The following is a 21,049-nucleotide window of genomic DNA, read 5'->3' as shown; positions in this document are numbered from 1 at the left end:
TGTGCTTAATGTTCATGTTGCTTATGCTTATTCTTGCCTTGGTTACTTATGAGACGTATCACACAGCTTAAGAATAAAAGCAACAAAAGCTATCTGTGCAATTTTCACACTGTGCCCTTTCGGTTACTGGATTTCACTAGCAAGAGGTCTTTCTTTTTTCTGCAACACAGAACTTGGTGTCAGTTTACAGGTACTTTTTTTTTCATAGCCTTCGGTAGCCAGTCCGTCATAGATCCACCCATAGACCTTTACTGTAAACCAGTTATTCCCTGCCTCCTCTTCCTGCTAGCATTTCAGCCCCGAAGTTAAGGAGTTTGAAACTTAAGGCTTCCCTTGAATTTCTTTGGTAACATTCAGCGTTTAGTCAAGACTGGAAGCAATGCTTCGGGTGATTGTGGAATCTGCTACCAATATACCTAAAACCAAGTTTGGGAAACCAGATCCTATTGTTTCTGTTATTTTTAAAGGTAAGGAAAACTGTCATAAATGTACTCAGGGAGGAGGTTTTTCTGAAGGATAGTGCTCTATGTAAGTATTTTAAAAGCTGAGGAAACGTGTTACATCTGATGTAACTTTAGTGAAGCCTTTTTAATTAGAGACTGGAGTTACCTGAATGAAGTTTAAACTGGGTGGAGTGCAATGGTCTTTTCTGGCCAGCAGTGCTTCTGTTTCAGGATCCATGTTTTACAAGCTTTTGCAGAGCCTTAACCCTTGGTTTTAAAAACTCAAATCTAATGGCATAGATAAATCTAGTTCTGGTACTGAAGTTTACCTTGTTGTGTGCCATCTGAAAAAATCATTGCCCTTTCTTGACTGCTTTGCACAGCCACAGCTCACTGTTAAACCAGTTACCATAAAAATTGGTGTATTATTATCAGCATGTTGAAATACAGCAGTACCATTACTGAAGGTGTTTGGTTTGTGTTTGGGGTTTTTTTGTTTGTGTGTTTGTGGTTTGGGTGTTTGGTTTTGGTTTTGTTTTTTTGTTTATTTTTTAATGAATTGTACTTTAAAATGCCTGATAAGTTTATTTAGTTTAAAATAAAGATTTATGAAGGAAACCACATTTTATGCTTTCATTGCTTGTCAGACAGATATGGGAGATGGACAAAACATTTACATGTAAAGCTAATTGTATTTTTTCAGTGTATTTTACCTGTTGCCATCATTTCCTCACTTGGCTAGACTAAAGGAACTTGATTTCTAGTGTTGGTTTATCTTTAAAGTGGAAAAATATCCAAGCAATTTTGGATCATTTAATATGCTAAACAGTGACAAATGGTAATCTTAATTCCTGGTGACTGAGTTTCCTAAGTGTGCATTGAAATGGAAATGAGATTTCTTAAGGTATGCAAAATCATTGCAGAGGTTTGTCACCTTCAGAAGGCAAATCTGAAATCCTGACATTTTGCTGGGGGCTGGAAAAGGACAAAGCAGCGCAAGTCCAGTATCTTAACTTCCAAAATAAAAAGTTTTGGGGTACTTTATTTCAGTGTCAGAAAGATGTGATATCATTCTCTTTCTTTCTCTTTTTCAAGGTGTTGTGGGTTTGGGTTTTTTTTACCCCCCTGTGTGTTCAGACAAGTGATTGACCCTGGCTCAGCACCTTTTGGAACTTCCTAATTATTAAAATATTATTTTATTTGCTTTGCAGAAAGTGCTGTTACTGGTGTACTGTAATTTCTCTTTTTTGTTCTATTTTTTCTGCTGCTTCTTTTGCATTCATATGGTCTTATCACTTCCTTCTCCTTCTTTTTCTTTCCTGTCACAGTTTTGCTTTTATGTTACCTCTGTTCCCGCAGTTTCATACTCCAGAGTTGGTTTATGCCTTCATTTCTTTATGCCTTAGGTGTCTGTTTAATTCTTCCTTGTAATCCTGTGTTCTAGCTGTGTGCTCTAATGCAATTCAGTCCTAGCTAGTAAATATAAGTTACTGGTTTATTTTTTCCTGCATTGCTGGGTTTGTTTCTCAATCTTTCAGTTATCCAAACACAGGAATTGGACCACAGACATTAAAGGATACATATAAACTCATTCCTTTATGTGCTATAACTGGGAGTTTTAATGTTCACAAACATGCTTAACCATTGTCTTAAATACAACTTCATAATTGTGACGGTTTTTAGTAGGATATTTAGTTTCTCATTATACCTGCCACTTCTTTTTATGTGGATTTACTGCATAACAACAATCTGATTTTTTTTGCTTTCTGTCCAGACTGATTCAAGGCGGGGCAGAAAATTTTAGAGTTTGGCCACCTGTTGAGCAGTTCTGATTTAATTTGTAAGTGGAGTAGCTGGTTGCCAGGTACAAGGGTGTAGGGATCGTATCTGAAATATGTTGAATTTCTGGTTGTTTATAGATATATTTTTTTTTCTATATACCTGGTTAGTGTGTAGAGATGGGAAACCAGTCTTACTTTTGCGAAGCTCTATGTCAACGGGCAGCAGTCTTTAACAGTAGTCCATACCCACTGTAGCTCCTGAGGGACACAAAAAACCCAACTGGGAGTTTATTTTCCAGACTGGGACAAACTCAGGCATTTGTAGGATTTTGGCCACAGCCCCGCAGTACCTTTTCACGTTTTTGTTTGAATCTGGAGTTTTCTTGGAGAAGTCTTAGAGAACAGCGCTCATTTGACAGAAAATTGCCGCAAAAGTTGAGATTTCATTGAACAGTGTTTTGTTTTTTAGCTTTAACTTACATAACCTTTGCTGATGTCAGGTTCAGTAATTTTAAGACTTAAATGAAAACACACAGTATCTCTCAGGATTAGACCTTTACAGCTGTGAAGAAAAAGGCCATGATCCTACAACTATTAATATATAAGTGAGTCTGCAAGCACTTTATATGTTAACACACCTATGTTAGTATAGTTTCATCTGTGTATAGAACAGACTTCATCAAATTTGTATAAATGAGCTAGTTATGGACTATAGCCAGTACATTTAATACAGTGACATATATTAGGTACATACTAGAGGAAACAGGCAGCTGTTTCTGTTATGATATCTTAAATAGAGGGTTTTTTTTTTTTTACACATTTATGTTCAGTCTAGTGGGATGAAACTTTTATTTGCTTTAAGAACAGCTCACTGTTCAAAGAGAACTACACCCTCAGAGTAAATTAGTATTGCTGTCTGAACTGGGTGCTGTTACTGCAGAATTCTGAGTTCATCGTCACTCTGTTTGATACAAATTATGAGTCAAATTAATATTAAAAACTGTTGCCATTTGCTCAAGTGGCACTAAGTGGTAATGATTAAACTGGTACAATTCTTTTGGTTCGTAAGAAATAGCAAACTGGAGGAAAATGTGTCAGATTCTTGTCTTTGGGTGTAAAAACTGACACAAAAATTGCCTATATGCAGTCAATACTAGGATGTTTAGTGCTTTGATCATTCCTTTTGACTGCCTCAGTCAGCTTTATGCATTAAAAAATGAAGTGAAATGGCATTCAGTTTGGTTGGGCCAACTTGAATAAAATTTCTTTTTCCGTTTGTGCTTAATCTTAGAGCTTTCCAGCAGGCCTGCAGTAGTTCGTATCTATGTTAGTTTATATTTCAGTGTATAAAAGAAAAGATTATTAGAGTGTAATTATTCACTAAGTCTATATTTTCTGTTTTGCAGAGATTTAAATTACCCTAACTTTAATTTCCTGGGTTTTTGAGGTCTGCTTGTTTGATCCTGCAGTTGCTGCCACTGTGCAATCCTAATTCTTCATTCACAAAAGTTTTATGGGAAACTTAGCGAACTGAAATGTGATTCTCTCTTGAATCTTAGACATAAGACTGTTCTTAAAGGTGTTTGCATCTGCTATTCCCCACCTGCTGAAATTGATGAAAAAGCTAGGTATAATAGAAGAAAAAATTTAAGATGTAACCAGTGGTTGCTTTGTGGTACTCTGATTATCTTTATCATGATGGAGCAGTTCTTATTTAAACAGCTCATCTGGAATTATTTTTGGAGACTGTCATCTTGTTGACTATCACCAAGTTCTTATAGCATTCATTTCCACTTGAGAATATTAAACAATATGTGATAGTATAATGTTTCTGTCAAAATAAAGGAAATAATTATTTCTTGTACAGTACCAAGGTTATTGTAATTAGTTTTTAAAGAAACAGGTATGCAAAGTGTTCTACCTGTATCCATTATAATTTCTTACTCTTATTTCTTGGTAGAGCTAAACTTAAAATAATGACTGGCCCTATCTTACAGTTTATTCTGATGTGGTTTACAGTCTTGGCTACTGTAGCTGGATTCATTACCAGTAGAAGAGGCAGCCTGAGGACCTGGAACTTATGTGATCTCCTGGAATAACTAGACAGTCCATTTTACCCTGCTTGAAAGAGATTTCTTTTGGTGGGAAGAAGAAAGCTCTTTGCCAACAGTTAAAAAAAACAACCCACAACAACTAAACCACCAATGCATTAACAGAATGATAAAACATGTAACAAAAAGTCTAGTAAAGTGAATAAAATACATGAAAAGTACATGCTCAAGCAATGTGAATGCTACACTCAGATTGACTAAAATTACCACTAAATCCCAATGTAAGCTGTTTCCCAGTGTTTTTCATCCAGCATTCACACAAATGCATAACACAAAAAGTATTTTTCTCAGTGTAAATTAGAATATGTGTATTGTTAGTGATATCATAAGTCTTACTCTTGTATTTATAAAAATAGGTATCCCAGAGTGTAAAATTTTATTCCTTGTCAAGAATTGTCTCGACTGTTGTTCAAGCCAGGGCTTTCCTTACTTTACAGAGTTACATATGAGCTTAGGCAGGGATCACAGGACTTTTATCCGTTAGTTCCCTCAGGATCAGGTCTGTGATTCACTACCTCCTTTACAAACAACTGCAACTTTTTCTTTTTTTCACCAGCACTGAGAACATCTTTTCCCTGACTTTCAGCTCCTGTTTGTAGAGGGACCAGTGCCAAACCCCACATATTCTGGGATATTCAATTTTGAAAATGCTTTGTCTCCTATTAAGTAACATGAAGGTCAATTTCTCTTACTAGCATGTTAATTAGCTCTTTGTTCCGCAAAATGCGAGTCCACAGCATGGTATGTTATGAATGCTCTTTCCTTTGTGGTACGATGTGAGTCAATATCCTGTATAAATTGTAGACAATTCCTGTTACATAAATGTGAGTCAGTTCTCGTAATTTGCAGTATAAGCTGGTTTTTCTTCTTGCAGTACATCCCCCTCTTGTCCACTAAAAAGAGCCACCACAGTCTGCTGCTTCAATAGCAGGTAGATGAAATAGCAATCTTTACTCTTGCTTCCCAGTCAATTGCAGTGTTTTCCTGGCAAAGTATAGCTGTAACTTGCAAATAATAAAAATGCTGTTGCCTTTATAGTAGTCCTTACATACAAAGAGTGTGTCTGAAATTTATCCTTCTTGTGGTGGCTGAGCATTTGATAGATTGCCAGTTAGTTTACTGACTACTTAAATATACTCATTTGCTGTCACTATTGTATGCGATTTCTGTTTAGAGAGCTGCATGTTTGCTGGTGTGCTTTTGCACTTCTGAGCGCTGTGTCAAGATTTGTTCTCCGTCAGAGCTATATATAGTGCTACCAAAAAGCAAAAATAAGCCATGGCATGTTACTTGCTTTGAACCTGTTGTAAAAACAGTATTTTGTTTCCATTTTTAATAGTTGAGGGGAGCCTGCACAGGGCCTCTGCAACACTGTATTATTCTCCAAACTATATATAATTTACACCACACCCCACACTGTCATGATTTGTAGGTTGACCAAATGCAAATTTTACCATGAAGTATGGAAAATTTGTAATTTTTAGACTACAGTAAGTGTTAGTGAAGTGATGTGCATAACCTCTGGAAACCAATTTTTTGAGGAAGGACTGCATTTCCTCTTATAGACATGTATATTTCTGCTAATATTTGCTCATTTAAAGCAGAAAGTGCTGACACTGTATGCATATCTTAAGATTTTTTTTTTTTCCAAGTGATTTTATTTCAGAGCTGAACACTTGCAAGTATTTTGTAACTAGGATGTGGTAAATGCATAACACATTGTCTTTAGTACTCAAGTTCATCACTTTGAGGTTACTGGTTGGTTTGATGTCTTTAAGCCTTTTAGTCTGTCTTCTATCATCACTAGTGAAGTTGCAGTCAAGGGTCATAAAAGGTTGAGAAACATAAACACAAATTTTGCTTTTTGGGAATACGTCTAACTATGGTTAAACAAAACAGAATAAAAAGCCTCAGATATTAAAATTGCCCAGGGGACTTCTTGATTTTAAAATGTGCAGCTACTGGAAAAGGCAAAAAGAATTGGAACATTTGATTTAAAGCTCAAACTTTCTTTTGAAAAGTGAAAGGAAAAATTGTGATATTTGTGTAATGCTTTAGCAAAACCAAATCATCATGGTTTTTTTTGTGTTTGCAGATGAAAAAAAGAAAACAAAGAAAATTGATAGTGAACTTAATCCTGTTTGGAATGAGGTAAATTTTTTTTAATCAATTCTTGTTCTTTTTTAAGACAAAATGCTTGTAAAATTGGTAAGTCAATTTCTACAGTTGTGAATATCAGTTAGAAACAGGAACTAGTCATATGTGTTCTTTCAAGGTGTTGGTAAATGTAGGTGAATGGATTCATCTTGCAATGTGTTACAATTCATTAAGTAATGTTTTTATGTAAAAGTGGATGGATATCTGTTGAGTTAGTTTGGGGCCTGGTTTTGCTCCATCTTACTGTGGACCAAATGATACTCAGCCATTGCTTAGCCACATTGATCCTTCATTATATACTAGAAGGAAACCCTACAGAATTAGAATGAATCTTGTACTGAAGTTCCTTGTGGTTTATTTGTGGGAGTGGTCCTATATTGCATCTTCAGTAAGGTTTTTCTTGGGGAAAATGCTTTCTTAGTAGCATGTTTTTCACAATCAGAAATGAAAGTTAAAGATTATTCTTACATTTTGTAATTAGGAATACAAAGAAAGGGATTCTACAAATATTTATCTAAATTAAACAGCAACTGACTCCAACCAGTATTGCAGGGGAATACTACCAGATCTTATGAAGGACAAGAAAATATTTATGTTAGGTTGAGGAAGTGGAACTGCAAAAGAGATAAATGGCTTGGTATTAAAAAAACCAGTTGTTTTTCTGTTACTATTACTAGTAACTAGCAAATCAAGAATGTACTATGAGCATGTTCCCAGATTTTTAACTTAAGTTTTGCAAATGTAAGCTGGTCTGGTCTGTCACTAAATGCAAAATTTACTGCTGAATAATTTTGTTGTATATACTGCTCTGCTGTTAAATAGTTTGCATGTTACTTGTAATTATAATTTGATTTTAATCTTTTTTTTTTTTGTTCAGATTCTTGAATTTGACTTGAAAGGAATTGCTCTGGATAATTCATCTTCCCTGACAATTATTGTGAAAGATTTCGAAACAATTGGACAGAACAAGTATGTTGTTGTTGTTGTTGTTGTTTTTCAACAGTGTTAAACACAACTTTCAATACAGACGTTCAGGGAAAAATGGTACTGATGATTGCTGGAGAGAAATGATGGATGCAATTAGATGTTTTCTGATGTAATACCTACTTGTAGCCTGTAAGCCAGTTGACTTTCCATCTCTCACCAGTTGGATTTTTACTCTGAAGCAAAGTGTCAGCTTTCTTTTTATGCTATATTTCAGAGATGCCAAAGCTAAACTCAAAGAACTTTTTAGGTATTTAAGGCAGAATTTGGGTAAAACATAGACCTCCTGACCTGTTACTGTCATTTGAAAACCACAGCTGCTCTAACTGGATCTATGCCACTACAGATACCTGGTACAGTTCATCATCTTGCAGAATGGTGCAGGGCAGCACAAAAAACTACATAATAAGTGTCCAGAAAGTAGTTCTGAGGAACTTGTAATCGGCATTCTCAGAGCACAGCTAACACAAACCACCAAAAATTACAAAATGCAGTTAAGCCTCTTAACGATCTTTAAAAATCTCCCTGAGAGGCTGTATTTTTGAGGAAGAGGGGAAACCTAAGTTCAATTTCCTATCTTGTCTGGGGGGAATGAATTCTTAGACTCATCTCCTGGGACACTGACTTAATCATCACAATAAATATGTTGGATAAAATAAAAAGTCTGTTTTGGGAATGGAATCTGGGTTTCTGTTTGGGGGGAGGGTGGCAGGGGTTTTTTTGTTTGGTTGGTTTTTTGGTTGTTTTTGTTGGGGTTTTTTGTGTGTGTGTTTTTTGTTTTTTAAATCTATGAAATGTCATGTTCCTACTGTACTCTTCCTGGCACAATGAATCATGAGTTCTCTACATGGTCATTAAAAAGCTTGAACTTGAAAGCAATAGTAAATTCTACAAGATCACCTTGCAGAACTCTCTATTGATGTCAGATGTGAGAGTAAATTCTCTCACACTGAGGAGGGAGATTAATCTGTCTCCAATTGTTGGCCAAGTGTTATAAACCTCAGGCTCATTGTGTATATGGAAGACTGGCAATCCTGTTGCTTCCTCCTCTTCTGGTTATATGTTTCAAACATTGTTTAAAAATGGATTGAGGTTTTTTTCCTTGGCTGGTGAGGTTTGTTTGGTTCGGTTTGTTTTTTTAAGAAAATAATGTAGTTTGATATTATGAGAGTCTTTAGTGAAAAGTAAATTGAAAAACCTCAGCAGAGGAAGAAAATGGATATCCAGCTTCCCATTCCTTAGAGGAGGACTCTTATAAAAATGGGAGGCTTCTGAGAGTTGTCTTTTCTGACATTCATTTATTGGAAAGTAGAAGCAGACACTCCTACTGTCAGTAAAGGATCGAGAGCTTAGGGTCTTCAGCAGACAGAAATACCCATTTTCATTATGCCATTTTCAATGCCGTACCCATTTTCAACATGCAGGAATTTAAGGCTCTTTTCCTCATGTACCATTTCTGTTTTGGTTAGTGCTGTTAGTGCATGTCGATAGCCTTGAATCCTACTCTAGAAGTCTAAACTCTACCAGTGCAGAATGTACAGCACGTATATACCTAAAACTGGGTTCTGCATTTTTCAGACATCTAAAAATCAAGCGTTATTGGTTCTGAGGTTGCAGATCTTTTTGTGTATGGGCCTTTTTTTTTTCATTTGTGAGAGGCTAAACTGAAGTTTCATTCATGCAGTTTGTTGAGTCCTCAGTGCTCAGATGAAAACTTCTTCATGTAGTAGTAAGATACTTCGTTTTGACAAAATCAGGTTTTATTTTTAATTTTAGAAAACTGAACACAAACAAATAGCAGCTGTATCTACATGTGCCTGGAAGAATATCACACAAAACACAAATAGATTTCCTTCAACTAAAAAATGAAAAATACATCTATTTTTTTCTACACATAAAGTAATTAGAGCAGAAAAGATGCACGGACTATGATCTTCTGGAAATTATTGGGCAATTTTTTAGTTTAATCTTGCTGTTGAAGACACTGAGAAAGGAGCCAACTTGAATTGAGGATTCTATCTGTATAGGAAAGGAGATAACATTATAAAATGTTTCAGAGTACTGAAATGCTGTCAGGTGTCCATGTTGGCATTTAAACATTTTTTGTAAGCTTATAGTTTTACAAAATAGGAACATATACTAAGTAAGCACATAAATAATTAAGGTGTCTTGTTCAACTAACTTTTAAGAGCAGTCTGTGTTTTTTCAAACTTTTTCTTAATAAGAATAGATTTGTTGCTATGAATTGAGTTGGTAAGACCTTTTGACTGTGGCCACTGAAAAGAAATTGTTGCCATGAAAGATTAAAAATGTTATATATGGGAACAGTAGAATTCAATCATTACACATTCTATTAAAAAGCATAGTACATAAACTTCATAAAGATGAAGAGTAATTTTTGTCATTTTGAACTAGACTTTGGGGTTCCTGCTGTATTTGTGATGAAACAAATACATAATGCAGATTATAACCAGTTTTATATGGTTCTGAACATAAGATGGTAAAGTTGTTTGGTTTAATTTTTTAAGTATCTGGAGTTTTGTAGGATTTAAGCTTTTTCAGAATTGGAGGTGTACAGTATACTTTAAAGCAATACATGCACATCATTTGAATGAAGAAGACGTAAGTTACTGGTTGAAATTGTTAGCAACCTCTTGTGTTTTGCATGCCGTTTGTTTTCTGACTCATCACAAAGAAATAAACCTGGTCCCTAAAATCAATTGCAGGAAAAGGGTAAGGTCTTGGGTGGCAGCAAGCTAATCAGAAGATAATCTACAGCAGGGATAGAGCACATTATTTTGTGTTGAAACATGGTTGTACTAAAAGCTCTGGCAAAGCCTAGGAGTTCTTTAACACGCATAACAAGATAAAGTTTCTTCAATGTGTTTAATCTTTAGTTATCCTATAGTGGTTAAGATCTACCTATTTCTGCTTAAATCATAGATTTTTGTCTAAAAAGATAAATTGTACATTTGGACAAGCATCACTCATAGAGATTTTTTCTAAATCTGTGCAGAAAAAAAGAACAGCTTATCAAAAATTATATACCAGTTCCCTACTTCTTTGTATAAAGGAATAGATTTTAAACAAGGATCCGTTTCTCGGTTTGCTGCACTCTCACGCTCCCTCTTTTCTGTCAATGCCAAGTTGGCTGTTGCTGATTTGAAAGGGAGCATGATATCACATAATCTTTCTTTTTGTTGTTGTTGTTGCACATTCATATATTTGATGACACTGAAGTATGTATACATTCATATTTATTGACAGTAGTCCACTTCCATTGTTAGCTTATTTTTACTACTTTCTGCCTCCTCCCAGTTTGTGAATTCAGTTCTTTACAATACTCTTAACAGCTCTGTCGTAAAATCACTGTGAGTCAAGCTGATGCCCCCAGATCTCTCATTCTTGAGATTCCTGTAGGTCAGTAAAGCGGGAACATATTACATGCCTCTAACTTTAGGGAAATCCCAGAACTTGATATAGGAGAGCTTACCAGTAATCAGAATTTTGTAATGGATTTTATAACGTATCAGAAAATAAAGGAAGGCATTTGGGATTTTTTTTCAACCATATTTGTAAATATCATCTGGACTCATATATGTAGTGCTTAACCTCCAGCTTGTGCAAATGCCTGTTTGTTTTTCTTGGATTTCTGCACTGAAGTTGTCCACCACTTACTTATTCTGTGTACGATTTAAAAAGGAAACCAGTAAAATTCTTTGAGAAAGTGACTTCTATGTATGGAGCTGTGCAAAAATATGTAGAGTTCATACCAAAGACAGAGCAAAGTAATGCTTTTTGAAAATAAATCCGTGATAACAGCTACATATTTGCAAGGTGTGATGTGTTTGGAAGGGCTATTGGCAGGGAAACAGGATAAGGGGGTGCGAAGTGGGAAACAGATGAGTAGGCTTCCTGACTGTAGCAAGATAATAGGAAATGTCACCTATTATAATGACAGTTTTTTAAAAAGGGAGGTAGGGGAATGAGGGCTGGACAATATTATATTAGTTTTTACTTGTAATTTTGGTGTTAACTGAAGTCTTTCATAGGTAAAGGTCCATTATTCCAGAAACCCAGTGTTTGGCATGTACTTTCAACATTATTAATGAGTAGACCTATTAACTTGCGAGGTGTATCTGGTGTTTAACTAAGGGAGATTTGAGGGTTCATGTTTTTATTTTACTTTAAAGTCTCGATTGAATTGGGATTTAGTTTTTGACTGTAAAGGATACACATGAGGGACAGTGTCACCTAAGAAAGAGTGCTGAGAAGAAACTCCACCATATCTTTAGCATTATTTTCTCTTCTGGAGGAAAATAAGCAGTGGGGATTGTTCTTGTTATTTTCAAGGATGGCAACTTTTTCTCCAAGGTTCTGCCGCCTTTGCTACAGTGTAGGCTAGAAGCAAAACAGTATGTTTCTCAACCCAACTCCCTCTCTCCAGCTGCTCACTCACAAAGCTCCCAGCCAGTCCACGCTCTGCTGTTCCATGCAGGGTGGGTTACTCCTGACTAGTTCTGGGCACCTGGTTCATCGCTGCACCTCAGATGTGACTACAGAACCCACACTCCCCTCTAGAATGACACAGCAGAAGATTGTGATATAACCTGTGATTTGTTGCAGCTCCTAGAAACTTACATAGTTGTTCATCCAGCCTGTTCTTATGCTGATGCAGGAGGAGGAACACAGTGGATGTTATTCTGTTTTTACGCTGTGCCAAAACACTTAACTCATCGCTTTGGCATGTTTCTGTAAATCAACCCCGAAAGAACATTTGAATATTTTTCTGTTTCTTTTTTCCTGGAGATAGAATTTACTGCTTCATTTACATGATCGCTAAACTTTTGCAGATAGATTAAATGAGTGCTGTTCATGGTAAAAAGACACAGTCATTGGAAAAGATAAACAAAGCAAACCACACTGACATATGTGCAGACAGACCATCACAGGAATAAACTAGAGAGGACTCATATGATCCCTGCTTAGCTAGATTTTCCAGCAGAAAGATGGTTGAAAAGAGAGCACATCTGTTTTCTATTATGTCTAATACTGTTAGTAAAAAGGTTTCAAACTCTCAGAACACAGATCTTTATGCAGTTAGAAAACAAACACAAACCCCTCAGTAACTTCAGTTGTCCCTGTGAAGTTAAGAAAAAAAATGTTAACAGGAAGTTACAGTCGTGTCTGAATGAACTGATTTTCACTCTGTTTGAAAGACGGTTGGGATTGTGTGTTTCCCCAGGTTCTTTGCGTAGTTAGTAACCTAGCGACACAGAGGAAAAACAGGCTGGGCACACCCTTTTCTCAAGCAGAAAAATGCATCCACAAAAGAACTGTGCAGCAAATTATTTAATAATTTTGAAGTATTTGCTGTAGTTAAATGATTTTTAGGTTGTTTGAATCCTCCTACAGCTCTGACCTTTTTGTGTGGATTCTTTTCCACATCAGCGTGACCATGCATAGTTGGAGGTTTTCCCTGCGTATGTTGTATGCAAGATCCAGCCTGGTTATGATTCACTTTGGGGGTTTTCTGCCACATACAAAATAGTATCCATGTTTTTTTTCTTTTTAAAAGTTTGTTCTTGCAGAGAGTATTATCAAATAACTAAATAAGATAGAAATAGTTGGTTTGCTCTTAACAAAAATTTTAAAATACAGCACAAATAACAGGAGGTGGGTCTTGGGTCATGTAGCATAAAAGCTATAATGGAACATATACAACTGAGAAAGAAAGGTCGAGTGTAGCAATTATAACTGCAGTGAGGGATCAGATTTTCTGATGAGAATAATCAGTATAAACCTCTGCCAAAATAAGCCCTTAAAAATAAGTCGAAAGAATTTAAATGCTTGATTCTCAGGGGATTAAAATCACTGGGCTTCCAGTAGAAGTAACATTTAAGCAGCTGAAGGATGCAATATGCTAAATAATATAGTATAAATTGCTACCTTCAAACAGAGGAGGAGGAATAAAATGGCTGATACTGTGAGTGAACATTTCCAGATCCAGGCATGGGTGTGAAGTTTCACTTCTTTTGGTTATTTGGGCAGCTAACAGGAAGTGGTAACCACAGCACTAACGGATTAATTAGCTTTGGCACAAATGCAACACTGTGTTTAATAGTTGGTCATCACTGATTTCATCCTGATGCACTAAGTAATTCCCTTTGATTACTGGGGGAAAGTATTACAGGCCTAGTACTGATAAGGTATATTTAAAGTGGTTTAAAATCTGCTTCTAAATGTATATTTTGCTTTTATCTGTAGCATATTATTCAGTGGTAGATGAGAATGTTTAAACTGCTTGTGGCAGGACAGGTTTTTTTGCTTCACTTCTGCAAAGCTGGAAAGGTTTGAGACATGGTTGACTGGGCACTATACATATACAAATCTTAGGGGTGGCCAAAAAAGTACTTAAGTAGAGTTAAGAAGCAATACTCATTTGCTGTCAACTGCCAAAACAAGTGGTGAACAAAAGATCAGAGGATGTATTGAGCTATTCTGAAAGCAGAAGCTATCCCACTTGATGGTGTCCAGAGACCAGTGTGATCTGGAATTAATTGGGCAAATGTTGTTTGCCTACACAAGAGGAAGAAAGCTGAAATAGCTCCAGCAAATAGCAGTATCCTTTGAGGATGAATAGGTGACAGAAAGTCTTTTCAGCTGTGCTGAAAGGAACGGACTCATCACCTTGAAAGTCATGACTTCAGAGAGAGAGATTGCATGCAGTCCTGCCTGAAGGTAAAAAGTCTTCAGAGTTCAGAGGAACAGAGCAACTTAACAGTAGTGGTGCAGTGAACTGGGGGTCTAGTTACATATCAGAACTGCGTACAGTAGCAGACCTTGCGACAAAGCATTAAACATCAATGAACTGTTAAGGGATGTGGTGTCGCAACAACAGCTGCTGCTATATCTGACTTAGCTGATGTGGTCTTACCTGACTTAGCTAAAGATTAGAGACCTGAGAGAAGCATCTCAGAAAAAGTCTTTCTTCAAGATCTGTACAAGAAAATGAGACCTAGTGATGACCTTGAGGCATTCCTTGTTACTTTTAAAAATACTACTTCAGCCACTTGAGTAGCTGTATGATCCAAACAAGACTGGACGTTGTCCTGGGCAACCTGTTCTAGCTGGCTTTACTTGAACAGAGGGGTTGGACTAGATGATCTTCAGTGGTCCCTTCCAACCTCATCAGTCCTGTGGTTCTGCCAAGGGAAGGGTGAAACATCCCAAATCCAGTGAACAAGACCACTTCAGGGGAGGCAAAAGACTGACGACCTGAAGCTTAGAAGTAGGCTAAGATAGTGTATAGGCTGAATATTAGATTTATCACTCCTGCTAGAGTGGAAAAAGACTGGAGGCTATTGTTGCCCAACCTGTTAATGGAGGGAGAAACAAAGGATTTTAGAGGCAACTAGTAGCGAGCAAGTAGTCTAACTTCAGTTTCCTGAAGGTGATCAGAATTTTAGAAACAATTACTTTGTATTCAAATGCATGCACAATTACCATTTGCACAAGACTGATGAGGATGCATAAATGGTAACTTATGATGGAAAATTTCAGCAGCGCTACTACTGAACCGCTGTTCTTGAGTTAATGTCACCAGATAGGTGGGTGTGGTTGCTGAAACAGTCATCCACATCATGTGAGACTGGGCGACTTCTTAACTGAAGTGCTTTTTAGAGTTAACGTAAATTACTCCAGCTCATATCAAATCGAAGTAGCAAGTGTGCAAATCTTTTTCTACCCGTGTACATAGGAAAATATTTTCTTGGCCTTTCTGTAGAATCAGATTTGGCTGTTGGTGGTAGTCTTGCTGGGTTTTTCCCTTCTCTGTTATTCTCAAATGGGAAGGCATAGTCACAACTGAAGGATTTGGGGAAAATAAGAGTATTTGGAATTGAAAGTTTTTACTGATTAATTTTGCACTGAAGGGAAAGGAGTGAAGAACAGTTTGTTTCTTTCAGTATCCAGCTGTGTAAATGAAATTCCAGCATTTGTTCCTTCCAACTGTAGCAATTGTTTCCCATTTGCTTATACTTACGTTCAAACTATTAACATGTTAGAAGGGTATGTAATAAAGAGAAAAATGCATTAATCTACTCAGCATTTTCCTCTTTTAACAGTTTGGGGATTTGCAATCATGGAATGATCTTTTTCTTCTTTGACTGTTCAATAATATTATTGTCTGTCTGTATAACACCTGCCCTTTACATAGAAAAGTTTGGTCGAATATAGAGGGAGATGTTCTCTTTGCTGTGTATTGACTTCTATATCACATGATTTTTAGAATGTTGAAGCCACAGGGGGAAAAAATAAGCCTTTTTCTGTTTGAGACCATTGGCCATTGTTTCCTGAGCTAGGTATACATTACTGTTTGATGTCAAGATTTGCTACATCAAATCATAAGCAATGTCAAATAATACTACAGTTGGAGAGATAAATAAGATGACTGCCTGTATACCTGGTGTTCCAAATTTAGGTTTGTCTTGTGGGTTGAATGCAATTTTGATTGCATAACAGGAGAAATTGCTTCTTAAGCTCCCTAAAGTTGAGAAATGCAAGGAGTCAGTGTTTCAGCTAACGTCCAGCACTGTGCAACAGTTTGTGAAAAGTGAAAATACACCTAGGGTTGATCTCATGGTCACTGAAATAACTAGGTACATTTCCATAGTGTTTAAAAGGATACTGGATCAAGACTACAATACTGAATCCAGGTTTCTGTTCAGTAAAGGGAGGAGAGGCAGGTGTTAGAAATGGCATCGGAGTTTCAGTTATGGTCATCTGAAGCGTTAGAACAACTCTGTGCATTTCTTCTGCAGCATGTCCTGATCTTAAACTGCTTTCACATCTATCGCGTCCCTTGTGTGTGAGGAATATGAGGCATAGCTGGAACATTGCTGTACTCTGGCAATTTGGGGGCAGAAGTGAAAGGTTTGAGTAGAGAGTCAAAACTATAAAAAAGACAGCTGGGATTGAAGGAGTGAGGTGAACTGGGAAAGCACCAAAGTAATTCCAAAAGGTCATCCAAACAGTAAGTGTCGTTATTTTTTGTGCACAGCTAAACAAATGTTGTAATATGTAATACTTAGAATGTATATTTGCAGGAAAGTAATATTTTATACTTACCTATCCTAGCGTACTTTGCAAAAAAAATAATGTTCTTGTGGCATAGCACCTGAGACTAGCTATAATAATGCTCTTGCTCCGTGTCATAAAATGCCCTTGCCTCCTTAGCTTCTCTATGAACAAGCACTGCAATCTATTCAATTTGACCTCAGTCGAGTTCTCAGTATACAGATCTTTTTTCCACTTTGGCAGCAAAGCTGGTATTTTGTTTGTAAAGCTTGTTCTTTGTGGTATTTACAGGTGAAAAATCTCAAGTTATTCCAGTAATCCACTTCAGTATAGGAATAAGCTGTTACAAAATACAGTGCCAGATATCATGAGACCAGTATCACACTGTTAGAAACTCTGCATAAAAGAAGTTTCTCAGGTTAAAAGTGCATGCAGTTTTCACTTTGAAAGAGAATGAGGGTGACAGGTGCAGACCCAAAGGAGGGAGGCAGAAGTAGCTCAGGAGACTCTACCACATAATACCAGATCTCCTGGGCAGCGTAGTTTGTTAGGCCTCTCTAGAGCTGTATCAAAACATTTTGAGAATTTAGAGGCAAGCAGATGAACCTATTCCAAAATGTAGAGTACGGGCAAGTAGATTCATTTTGTGAAGCCACTAGTAAGCATATTGATTGCATTTCTTCTGTTTAATTGTCTTCATTACAGAGATGTGTGTGTGTCTTTTTGTGTCTGTTTCTGTGTGGTACAACAGTAATGTCATATTCAGCCTTTATACATCTCATCTGAGAGCTTGCAAATAAAGTATTACATCCTTTAGTTTACCAATGAGAATTCAGTGGCTGAAACAAGTGATGTGGCTGTTGAAAGTGATACAGAAGATTATTTTTAAAAATACACATACATTTATTTAATTTAGGTTTTTAACCTCTTTTAGGTTAAAGCTGTGTCATCTGTAAATAACACCTGCCCATTTAAGTGCAGTGAAACAGAAAATACAAATTAGCAGTACACAATCATTCAATAACATTTGCAATGAACTTTTGTTGTGTCTTGGGTTTTCAAGTCATGACTGGAGTTATTTGGTTAACTGAAAGACATCTGCAAAAGACAAAAGGGAACTTCTGTTTGATGTATGCTTGCATTCTCCTAATGATTTTTACTTCATTTCAGATTAATTGGCAGTGCATCTGTAGGACTTAAGGATCTTGTAGGTAACCAAAGCAGATCTTTTCCCTTCAAACTCATACCTCTGCTAAATGAAAGGGGACAAGAAACTGGAGTGAGTGGATTACATTTTCTTATTTTACTGTGTTCTTAATCAAAATGCTCCAGCAATGGGGCTAATGGTGAAACAAACATATTTTCAAGTTATTTTTACTGTATAAATTAAATAATTGGACTTTTGTAGCAAAAGCTTCAGACAGAGGAAATTTTTAACAAGATACAATTATATCTGTATCATCTGAGTTTGTTTAATATCTTTCAAGTTAGATAAATTGTTTTCTGTGTATGCGTGATTTATTTGTATATAAGTGTTATAAATCTTATGGGCCACAGAGTATGGATGGGAAATCATCCTGATGTTAAAAAAGTGCATTTTCCTAAGTACCAGGTGGAGTTCCCATATGCACATTTTTGCTGTGTTTTTACTATCCACCTGTGTGATAATACCAATTCGAGGGAGCACATAATCATGTACATGTTCACTGCCAACTCAGTTCAGAAAGTTACCCAAGAACTTGCTTAACTTGGTCTAGCACATATTTAAATGTAACAGCGTTATTAACTGGTTATTAATTAAGTTGTGTCTATAACTGGAACCGTAGTGTGCTTGTGCAGTCCAGCTGTTAAAACACTTCATATTGCATTCTAGTACACTTAATAATAAGAGGCTTTAAGGGTAATTTCAGTATCTCATCAGCTGTAGTTTAATGTCATGGTTAGCTGGTCACAAAGTTGGGCTTTTTTTGCTGACTGCTCATGTTACTGTGGTAACTAGGAATAATAATGGTGTGTTCAATAATCCAAAACCGCAGTTGAGCACAGAAAAGACAGTTCTATAATTAGAATGGAAAATTCCATGGCATTCTTCTTCCAGGATGGAGGCATGAACAGCAGTTTTTTTCTACATATAAACACAGTGATTCAGTTTGTTAAATGTTCTTTTAGAGCCTATTCCATTAGCTGCAAATTGTGTAATCTTTGTTGCGTTTACATATATGTAGCCTAATAACAGTTCATTGATTTACTAATAGCTGAAATTTTATTATGAACTGTGCTGTGACTGTGAATAGTTAGCTGTTCGTTTACAGTGTTAGGACAACTTACTGCTTTAAATCAATTGTTATGAATACTGTGTGATACATAAAAAAATATGTATTTCTCTATAGGCAACGATTGATTTGGTAGTAGGATATGAGCCACCAGCTGCACCTGCAAATCCAAATGATCCAGGAGGAGCCAATACGCAGGAAGGTATTTCAGTCTTCTCTCAGAACATTATTGTTAAAAGATCATGGAGATATTTAAGATAAGGCAAGAAAATGATTCAACAGCATTGTTCATCAGAAAAAAATGTAACCAGAAGCAAGCATGTCAACTGCCAAATAGTGATTTTAAAGAAATTAAGGATGATTCAGAACTATATCTAAGAAGAAGACAGGCATTTCCTGACATAAAATGTTTTTAGCATAACTTTCTCCAGTGGAGTCAGGTTACAAAAGAATGATGTTTAAAAGTTTTTGTTTAGGAAAAAATGCTTTTTGAATGTTCAAAGAAACAGCAGTTAGCTGTTGTAATGCCAGGGCTAACCGAAAAAGCAGGGAAGTCACATTTATGGAAAAATATATTCTATAACTTTCAATGTCAGGGAACTTTGTGGAAATATTTTCTTAAATCATTACACTTTTTTTTCCCCCATAGGATGAGTAAGTTTTGAAAGACACTGTTGTATCTTACATTAGGCTTGATGTTTGGCTAGACTATGAAATACTGTGATCAGTAGGGAATATTCTTTGATCTCTCTATATAATTTTAACCAGGCTTTTTCTGAGAGTGTTTTTAAGATCCTTTGGTTTTCCAGGTTCTTAAAAGAACTGTGAAGTAACAACAGGTTTTTGCAGTTGACAGGCATATAATTACCCTAATATCTAGGATATGTTTGTGTAGAAAGACATAAATGTAATAGATGTTATATGTTTGAGGATAAATTAATGAGTTTGACCATTATCTGCTGAGAGATAGTAACATAAAAAGGAAAAAATTGAAATGAGGAATCTTCTGGGAGGAAATTTTGATTCCACTGACTTCACTGAGAGGTGTTCTTAGGGAATGGAATGATAGGTAATTCAAATACAAAAGTTGTGTATTAAATTACTACACTTCAAAATAATTCTACAGAAATGTGGGCTTGAAGGCTAAAAATGAAAATTGACTTACATGAGATTATTTTGACAGCTTTTCAAAAATGTACCTGATCTACTAGGTAATACAGATAAAATAAAACCCGGCGAGCTTTTCTCAGCAACTGCATTAAAAGTATTTCAGTGCAAATTATCGAACACGCCTTAATTATTGTAAATACCTATTTCCCATGAAATTAAATCACCTGCCCAGAGCAGATTGCTACAGCTCGGTTTCAGAAATTAAAAATTAAGTGCTAAGTCAAGGTGTGTAATCAATCTGTTGTATGTATCCATCCAGGCAGATGGACTTCGACAGATGTTAGGGAGGTGGGGTGTTTGCTTATAAAATATGTGGTATGTCAGTCTCTGTGTTTTTGTATGTCTCTTAAAAAGCATTGTTGAGAAGTTCATTACGCAAAGTGATCATCACCCTATGTTGGCAAACTCATTCTTAAAATTAACAAACATTCTGTTAATTCTAACCAGAGACACAGCTTGTTCTTCCTGTAGATTTTACCATAGTCACTGTCCTTCAGTTAATAAAAGAAGCTGGAAACACGAGGAAGTGACACAATTTTGTGGTCTAGATATTTATGAATCTTGTTTTGCAATACTGGAATCTCACTGTATAATCCAGTATTATAGTATCATGTGGTTGTAGAACAGTCCTCCACAGAGGTATTGTGATTTCAGAACTGTCAAAGAGCCTTACTTTAATTTATTCCAGAGTTAAATGCTGTGGAGCAGGATTCAGAGTTTTATTTTGGATGGCAGACCCTAAATGTCTTCATGTTTTCAAGATTCTGAAGTAAAAACCAATGCTATGGTATAACCTAGTCTTGCTGCTGGGAAACAGCTTTAACTGGAATAAAATGAATCACTTCTGGTGTATTGTGAACAAGTCTGGTGGCAATTACAGCTGAACTGTATTTTGCTACAACTTCAATCAGGAATTGTATTAGGTACCATGCATCCTGACAAGGGACAGATCTACAGTTAGTTTGGTTAGGATATAAATTTGTTCTTCAGCAGGCTAAAATGACTAACTTTCAAAAGGAGCTGGAAGCACATTATTAGCAAAAAAAAATAAG

The 21,049-nt window shown here is 36.2% G+C and overlaps 1 protein-coding gene across 8 annotated transcripts in view; it reads left to right on the top strand.

Moving 5' to 3' along the window:
• The first annotated feature begins 228 nt into the window (after nt 1–228).
• Nucleotides 229–21,049, top strand: part of MYOF (myoferlin) — a 70,692-nt gene continuing 49,871 nt past the window's right edge. For 6 of the 8 annotated variants that reach the window (XM_065067287.1, XM_065067285.1, XM_065067282.1 and 3 more), the window contains exons 1-5: nt 240–467; nt 6,431–6,486; nt 7,370–7,461; nt 17,725–17,833; nt 18,945–19,029. In XM_065067287.1, coding sequence (XP_064923359.1) covers nt 380–467; nt 6,431–6,486; nt 7,370–7,461; nt 17,725–17,833; nt 18,945–19,029 — 430 coding nt within the window. In that variant the 5' untranslated portion in view covers nt 240–379. Of the gene's footprint in view, nt 468–6,430; nt 6,487–7,369; nt 7,462–17,724; nt 17,834–18,944; nt 19,030–21,049 lie in introns of all 8 variants that reach the window. The other 2 variants (XM_065067286.1, XR_010473485.1) reach the window with 2 other exon arrangements.

The sequence above is a fragment of the Columba livia genome, chromosome 6 (assembly GCF_036013475.1).
Source record: "Columba livia isolate bColLiv1 breed racing homer chromosome 6, bColLiv1.pat.W.v2, whole genome shotgun sequence".
Taxonomy (NCBI): domain Eukaryota; kingdom Metazoa; phylum Chordata; class Aves; order Columbiformes; family Columbidae; genus Columba; species Columba livia.
Note: the sequence above shows the minus strand (reverse complement) of the source record. Positions and strands in the feature narration are given on the sequence as shown.